General features: G+C 50.0%; 1 protein-coding gene across 1 annotated transcript; it reads left to right on the forward strand.

The window, feature by feature from the left end:
- The first annotated feature begins 1,714 nt into the window (after positions 1 to 1,714).
- On the forward strand, positions 1,715 to 8,094 carry Atp1b2 (ATPase Na+/K+ transporting subunit beta 2). Its single transcript, XM_076869551.1, has 7 exons — positions 1,715 to 2,411; positions 4,152 to 4,280; positions 4,594 to 4,698; positions 4,805 to 5,010; positions 5,379 to 5,435; positions 6,217 to 6,315; positions 6,431 to 8,094. Exons 1-7 carry the CDS (start codon positions 2,300 to 2,302, stop codon positions 6,593 to 6,595), a joined length of 873 nt encoding a protein of 290 aa, XP_076725666.1. The 5' UTR covers positions 1,715 to 2,299; the 3' UTR covers positions 6,596 to 8,094.
- The last annotated feature ends 594 nt before the right edge of the window (positions 8,095 to 8,688 follow it).

The raw sequence follows: 8,688 nt of genomic DNA on the forward strand, positions 1-8,688 counted from the left end.
AAGGAACTATGGGTTGCCTAGCTCTCTTTTTTCTTTGACATCATTACTGCCAGCCCAAGTGGCCAATATAGGGGCATAATATGATTAAGAAAGGATATGACTTGGGTTGGGATCGTGGCTCAGTGGTAGAGTGCTTGCCTAGCATATGTGAGGTCCTGCGTTTGATCCTCAGTACCACATAAAAAGAAATAAATGAAGGTATTAAAAAAAAAAAGAAAAGAAAGGCTATGATTTGATGCTTTGATCACCAGATCACCAATGTCTCCTGGAATCCATCATTATCTTTCTGTGTTCAAATAAGTTCTGCTTCTAATGGGAAGTGGGTCTCTTGGCTGTCAACTCCCACCCTCACTTATTTAGTTATAGATAAAACACACTTGCCTTGTACATACTTTGAGTCTGGTTCAACTCCCACTCCTCTTAGGTCCACCAGAATTATTCCATGTTCATAGAGCATCTGAAGTGGACTGTGTGTGATATTATCTCTTTTGCTCATATGAATATTCCAATATCCCCTGGGACCTTACTTACAAAGCACAAGTTCAAAGCCAAAACTTAAGAATTTCAAGTTGGCAACAGTGGAACATTAAACCAAGCAATTCTGAGCTCATGCTTGTGCAGCTGAGCAGGTCTTCCAACAGGTAGGTGGCCTGGACTAAATGGAGTGAGTTTGACAAGTCAAGATGTGAGACAGTGAGGACTAGAGTCAAGAATTTAGAGAGTTGAAAAGAAAAGAAAACCTCCCCACAAGTGACATATTTGAAGAAAGATGAGAAAAAAAAAAAATCAGAGATAAGCATTCTGCTATGTAGGGAAAAAATCCAGGGCTTCACACATGTAACTTAAGTGCCCTATCATTGAGCCATACCCTGGCCTTGAGATAATGATTCTGGTGTGGTATTTAGAGGTCTTTCCTACTGGAAAGGGCCTCTCTAGTTCTGTGAAAGCTGCAATGTCAGTCTAAAAATTCTTGGCCTCTCCAGGGCTAAGAGCAGCACTTTGCTTCTAGTAGGTGCTTAATAAATGTTTGCTGACCCAAATAGGCAAGTGAGGAGAGATCAGACATGGGGTGGGGGGGTGCTAACGGAACAGAGACTTGGCTGTAGGGTTGGGGTCTCAGGTTAATGCTAGGACTGGGAAAGCTTTGGGAAAGATGGAAAAGGCCCTATGCACATAATCAGGTGGAATGGACAATAGACTGTGAGACTGGAGGAGGAAGTGTACTATGATGGCTTCTATCCATTTCTGGATGGCTTAGTCTAGCTTACATCCCAACTGGTCCAGCGTCTCGGTTGATCTCTTCACTCTGATTTTTCTTGATCTCTTACTCTCTCCATATATTCCTCTCAACATTCTGCCCTGTGTCCTGGAGTCTTCCGCAGCATCACTGTTTTGGTCTCCTTCTAACTCCCTGCGGAGCCCCTCTCCGCCTATGAGTCGCTTTGGGGTTATTTTCCCTTCCACTCCATCCAGACACTAGTTGTATTCCTTTTCCCTACCCGGTTCCAGTCCAAGGGTGGGGGAGGGAAGAGACCGCCTAGTCCTGAAGAGGCGGCAGGGGGCAGTCCCAATCCCTCTCCATATTTGCATATGCATGAGGTCGCCTGGGCTAGCGTCGAGGAGGCGGGGCTTCTGGGGGTGGGAAAGGGCGGGTACCCTCGGAGTCGCAGAGTATAAAGACCGCGCGCAGCGACTGGGGGCCCCGCACTGCTGAGGAGCGGAGCCTCCGCCTGGGGGACCCCCATCCCAGTCTGTCCCTTAACTGCGCGTCCCCGCCCCACCCCCCACGGCTGGGCCACCAGTGGTGCGGCGGTCTCCGCTTGGCGGAGGAGCTTTGAACCGCCACCTGCCGCGTTCCACAGCCTCTTTGCATCTCGGATTTCGGGGCAGCCCCCTCCCCCACCTTTCCCTGCCTCCTTGCGCCCCGCTTTTTTCTGCGTTTCGTTCGGGTTTTGTAGCCGTCTGTTCTTGCATCCCTTTTCGTTTTGCTTCTAGACGGTTTGCGGGGTGAAACTGCATTCGCACCACTTCCCCTTGTCATCCTCCCCTGCTCTGACAGCCCGCCTTTTCATCGCAGTCGGGGGGCCTAGGATCGGTGCACCTCCGCCGGGCTGCTAGCACCCCGCAGCGCGTGGCCGTGCACCCCGGAATTTACAGCAGCTGCATATCTGAGGGGGGTCTCCCTCGCCCCCTCCGCCTTCGCTTCCCGCGCGCCAGTGCGTGAAGGGTTTCGGCGCGCGTCGCCCCCGCTTCTCTGCAGCCCCCAGCCCCGCCTCGGGACTCTCCCCGAGCGGCCAAGATGGTCATCCAGAAAGAGAAGAAGAGCTGCGGGCAGGTGGTTGAGGAGTGGAAGGAGTTCGTGTGGAATCCGAGGACGCACCAGTTCATGGGCCGCACTGGGACCAGCTGGGGTACGAGGGGTCTGGGGGAGGCAGCCGGGCGACGCCTCGTGGGTGCAGGGTCCCGCCAGCGAGGCCCCAGCTCCCCCGCCGGGTCCCTGGCGTCCGGCCCCCCTGCCGGGCTCAGAACTGGGAGGGGGCCGAATCACCGGTCTAATCTTCCCGGCTGGCCGCTGCGGAGGCGGAGAAAGTAGGTCACTGCTGCTTTCCCGCCCCCTGCGGAGCCCCCTCGGGCGGGGGGTCGCGAGCTCTGCGCGCGTGTCCGCGCCGCGGAGCTCCTGCTCTGTGCTTGTCACAGTACACCGTCAACCCCCAACCTCCAAAGAGTGCCCCTTCCCTCCCTCCAGCTCTCTCCAGCTAGCCAACTCCGTCTATTTTTAGCTGGAGCCCAACCCCTGGACCCTGGGAACATTCATGAGGGGGCGGGTCTGGGAGGGGGGTGTAGGAGGGTTCTTCACAGCGGAAGTTGTTTGTCTATATCCCACTACTGGGTGTTTGGAGCCTTCGTGGCTGCTTTGTGGATAGGATGCTGCTGGGGAAGGGGCGACACTAAGGGCTGTATATTCTGCTCAAATGTCAATGGTGGAGGGAGGAGTGGTCACTGGTGAAATGGATACATCATCAGTCCTGGTGTCTGTGGAACTCCAATGGCCTGGGGAACCTTCCCCACCCTTACCATGGCAAGACTCAGGGGATGTGGAGGAACCCTGATGAGGTCAGGGGTCTGGTGATAGGCACAGGTGCAGATGGAAGGTGAAATTCTTCTAAAAGGGATTGTCAAGCTGGGGAGTCCAAGCACAAGGGATTCTGTGACAATTTACAATTTATCCACTCTGATTGGACACTGTCCTCATCAGACCACCTATCTAGGGCTTTACTGGCCCATGAGGAGAATCTAATGCAATCTTTGCCTTCAGGGAGCTTGAGGTCCAGCCCCTGAGATGTGAGAGATCTGTGAATCCTGGGACAATCTGAGGACTTCACAGAGGAAGTGTCTTCTGAGGTGGAAGGGTGGTGGGAACAACAAGTCCTTACACGAAGCTGTGAGAGAGCAGAGACAGAGAGATGGAGTCAAGGGAAGACTGAGGGGAATTCCAGGTTTTCTCCCAGTCTCTGTCCAGAGTTCCATGTGTGAGTTGAGGGTGGGGTGTCTGCTGAAGATCTGACAGCTGTCTCCGACACTTTGTAGCTGAGCCAGAGTGTTAGACCCTTTATTTCAGGAGCGGCTTTGAAGATTTGGATGCTGTGGTGTGCCAAAAGAAAGATTTTGCTCTTTGAGCCTGAGGGTCCAGGCTCTGCAGGGTGGTGAGAGTTTAGCTGTGAATAATGGCCAGTGCCAGCTTTAAAAGTCATTGCACTAGACAGCTTTGAGCATGTGTACCAAAATAGTGGTAAAAAATGTTCCTTTTCAGAACCCTGCATGTTTGAGAAGTTGGAAGTGTATTTAGGGGCAAAATGACAGTGGCCTCTTCTTGTGGTTATCACAGCAATGAAAGTTAGGGTTTATTGTGGCCTCTGCAAGGTCAGGCTTCACTGTGCCCTAGGACCAGCAGTAGGCTTGGAGTCATGGCTGGAAGCTGGACACACTGCCTTTTTCCAGTTTGTTTCATTTGGCACCACGGGGTAGGCTCGAAGACATCCTGTGGCTCAGCAGCCCAACTCAGGGCAGAACATGTGAGTGGGAAAAATGGTAAATGAGGCTAGGTGAGATCATGATGGGAGACTTAGAATCTGCTATTTCCTTTGTCCTAGCCTTCATCCTCCTCTTCTACCTTGTCTTCTATGGCTTCCTTACGGCCATGTTCACCCTCACCATGTGGGTGATGCTGCAGACTGTCTCTGACCATACCCCCAAGTACCAGGATCGACTGGCCACACCGGGTGAGTGATGAGGTTCCCCCTATCAGCCACTCTAACAGCCATTGTGCCCCCAAAGCTTCAAAAGGAACTCACAGTTCTTTTCAGGAGACTGGTTCTGATGACCCAATCACCATGTGCTGGGAAATTCTTGAAATCTGCCTTCCTTCCTATATCATGCAGCTAGAAGCGATGTGATCTGGGGGTTGGGAGAAACTCACAGGAAGACCATCTCAGATCTCTATCCCCTCCTTCACCCTGGGGTTCCCCAAGTTTTCTTTCCACTGTGTGGCCTCTCACTTTTATATACTCCTCTTCCTGCTCGTGTTGGCTATAGGCTTGATGATTCGCCCCAAGACTGAGAACCTTGATGTCATTGTCAACGTCAGTGACACTGAAAGTTGGGATCAGCATGTTCAGAAGCTCAACAAGTTCTTGGAGCGTGAGTGTGTGGCTGGCTATGTGCCAGTATATAACCTTGGGCAAGGGGATTGGGGACCCTGGAAGTAGAACATTAGGCCTGTGACTCTCTCCCTCCCACTCCTTAGCTTACAACGACTCCATCCAAGCCCAAAAGAATGATGTCTGCCGCCCTGGGCGCTATTACGAGCAGCCAGATAATGGGGTCCTCAACTACCCGAAACGTGCCTGCCAATTCAACCGGACCCAGCTGGGCAACTGCTCTGGCATCGGGGACCCTACCCACTATGGTTACAGCACTGGGCAGCCCTGTGTCTTCATCAAGATGAACCGGGTACCCATGGCCTTGGTCCCCAGGGAAATTGGAGGAGGGAGCTGGGGCCACCACCTGTTGACTGTTGTATCCTTTCAGTGGGGTTAATGGAAATCAGAGAGATTTTTATTTTTTATTTTTTAGTTGTAGATGGACACAATACCTTTATTTAATTTATTTTTATGTGGTGCTGAGGATCGAACCCAGTGCCACACACGTGCTAGGCAAGTGCTCTACCACTGAGCCACAACCCCAGCCCTAGAGAGATTTTTTGTTGTTTGAATAGCTAAAAGGACAAGAGAGGTGGGGTTTTTAGAGGCTAAGCTCTAAAGTTGGATGCCTGTAAGGGGACTTCCTCCAACTCTCACCACCCTCGTTTCTCATTCCAGGTGATCAACTTCTATGCAGGCGCAAACCAGAGCATGAATGTTACTTGTGCTGGGAAGGTGAGTTTGTGGACCTTATCCATCCGTCCACCTGTTTGTCCTTCCTGGTTTCCGAGTAATTTATCCTTCTATTACCATTTTTTTTTTGCTCCAAGAGGCCCCAACACTACAGGGACAAGGGGGTAAGAGTGGGCTCCAGTGTGACTTTAACACTAAGGGATTCTCAACTCCTCTAGCTTCTCTCTAGGATGCAGAACCTAGGTCTCCTGAGGATAGACCCATCCCCTCCTTCATCAATGCCTTGGCCTCTGGCTTCTCCTCCTGAGCTTTCTGTCTTCTCCTTTATTTCCAGATTGTCTATTTCTCCTGCTCTCCCTCCCATCTGAGTTCCCTTTAGGTATCTGGTAGCTGCTAATCTGTTAGAACTGTCTGCTACCACCATTAAGTTCTCCTTGGAACCCTGTTGTCCCCACTAACCTCTCCAGAAACTTGTCCTTCTCCATTAGCCTTTTCTTTTCTTCCTACTGAACCCTTATTGTTTATTTGTTCTCTCTTGGCTCTGCTCCAGAAACCGATTCCCAAGGATGGGGTAAGAACTTGGGGCAGTAGTGGAGTAGGAAGTTTTGGTGTCATTAGCATCCTTCAGGAGTTCCCTGTTTGATGAGAGACAGGCTATCCCCTTGTATAGTTATACAGACACACCACACACAAATGCACAACTTAAGAAACAGATTCAAGATAGGAATAATTTGGGGTGAGGAAATACAAAGAGAAATCTAGTGAACTTCTGGGTGTCTGCCACTTCTAACATGCTCACTCCCTACTTTCCTGCACTCTACAGCGAAATGAAGATGCTGAGAATCTTGGTCACTTTGTCATGTTCCCTGCCAATGGCCACATTGACCTCATGTACTTCCCCTACTATGGCAAAAAGTTCCATGTAAGTCCCATGGGAGCCTGGGATGATGGCTCCTTTGAGGGGATGCTATGGGGTTTTGGGGAAGGAGGCTGAGCTGTCCTAGGATTAGATCTGCAACTTTCCTCTTCTGACCCAGGTGAACTACACACAGCCCCTGGTGGCTGTGAAATTCCTGAATGTGACCCCCAACGTGGAGGTGAATGTGGAATGCCGCATCAATGCTGCCAACATCGCCACAGATGATGAGCGAGACAAGTTTGCTGGCCGTGTGGCCTTCAAACTCCGCATCAACAAAACCTGAGGTCCCTCTTCCTCCTGCCCCCACTTCTCCTGTGGATGCTTCTGGAATGTCCCTGACCCTGCCTGATCCCTCCCTCGCCCCCAAAGGTATTTTTTATAACAGAGCTATGACTTGTCTGAGCCTCACCCCCTTTTCCTTGACTTTTCAACCCAACCTGATGTCCACTGTGATTCCCTGACTATACACATTGTCCACCATCTTTTGAGCCACCTACACTTAGCTCAGTCAGAGACAAATAGATTGACTACCAAGATGACCACAGAGAAGTTAGGAGTCTTTCTAATTCTGGGTTAGTTGTGAGCTCCCACTTCTGCCCTCATTCCCTGAGAGCATAGAAAATGCCTACTTACACACACACACACACACACACACACACACACATCTCATTTCAGCCCTTTCCTTCACAGAAATGAACATGGTACTCCTTTCTCCCGTTCCCAAGCTCTAGCTCTTGTACCCTTCTCTCTTGCATCCTTGTTTCCTATCTCTACAGTTGCTGTCTTGGTAGCTTTGACTTTTCTGGTTCCTCCAGCAGGTCTTTCCTCTCCTCCTGCCTATCCTTATTCCCTCCTCTAAAAGGCAGCCATTTGTAATTAAGGACAAGTTGGTTCTGTGGCCTTTTCCCTCTTTCATGGCATATCCTGCTTCATCTCATGGTGACTCCATGAGCCAGCAAATGAGGAACTGAGAGAGGAGTCCATGTTGATTCTTCTAGAAAATTCTGTAGTGGTCCCTGATTCCAATTCCTTCCTGATCCCTCCTGTTATCCAAATAGCTACTACTCAGAGAAGCCCGCTTGACCTAGGCTGAATATCCACTTTGTTTTTTACCGATAGCTCCCTTCCCCCATTTGCCTTCCCAGAATATCCTTCAAGTTCTATTTCCCAGGGAGCTCTGGGGGAGGGGCAGCCATCTTGGCTCCATCCCCAGTGGCCACCTTAGAAATGTCAGCTGGCTGGGGGGACTAGTCCACCTCCTTCCCCTGAGCCCAGAGCTGCCCCCACCATCCTCTCTCTGGCTTTTCCTAACAAGTTATGGGCTGACCACAACCCTCCCTTTGCATGCCAGCCTGAAAGTTTCAAATACTCCCCTCAATCTAGGCTCTGAATTTCTTGGCTCCTTCTCCTTCAGACCCGTTTGCCTTTTTTAAAAAACCCATAATGCCCATAGAATGTTAAATGAGGGGCCTCCTGCTCTGAGTATTCCTTAGTTAGAGAGGCATTTTTAACTCCTTCTCCTCTGGTTTCCCTTCTCTTCCCCACCGTCTCTAACTTTCCTTTTCTTTATTAATGCTGCAGCCTCTACACTCCACCCACAAGTGGAGTTTTCCTTTCCCTGGATCTCTCTCTTCCTTTTGGGTCCCCATGTTTTCCTGCACCCCTCCTCCTCCCCAATGGTCTCTGCAGTTATTTAATGCCTGTGTCAGATCTACTGTAAAAAGAGGATAAAGTACAATAAAATAAGAGCAATTATATATATAAATATATATCATACACGGAGCCCTGTGTGCAGGCTTTTCCTTTCTGATCATTTAGAACCACCCTGGGAGGTGAGTAGAGGGTGGATTTGGGTGATCCCAAGGGTTATGCCGGTTTTAATGGCTGCTCCCAGCTTTGACTCCTTCCTTCCAGTGTCCAAGCATCCAACCTCTTCACCTTCAACTAATTTAATACACACTATCTTGAGATCACTCAAGAGGAAAGGAAGCCTACATTCTCTTGTACAGAGAGACTTATAAAGCTACTGTATGCATTCTAGGCACCATAGGACATACTTATGAAAGAGGCAGACTCCCTGTCCCAAAGGAGTTCCCTAGTTTAATGGGGGAGGTGAAGAGCACAGGAGAAACTTTCATACACGGTAGACCCCGATGTGCTTCAAGGAAGGTCACAGAATTGGTAATGACAAAATTAAGAGTGGTCCACACTTTCTGTTGGGGGCTTTGAAGGGAAGGTTTCTTAGAGGAAGCAGCTTGAAACTGGAGTTTAAAAGGATGGAATAGTTTGGCAGAGAAGAGTATCCACAAGTTCAGAGACAGGTGGGAAAAATTGACCAGGAGAAAGAGATTTCAAAATCAAAAGAGATTGGAACTA

Source organism: Callospermophilus lateralis, chromosome 11, assembly GCF_048772815.1.
Source record: "Callospermophilus lateralis isolate mCalLat2 chromosome 11, mCalLat2.hap1, whole genome shotgun sequence".
In the NCBI taxonomy this organism is placed as follows: domain Eukaryota; kingdom Metazoa; phylum Chordata; class Mammalia; order Rodentia; family Sciuridae; genus Callospermophilus; species Callospermophilus lateralis.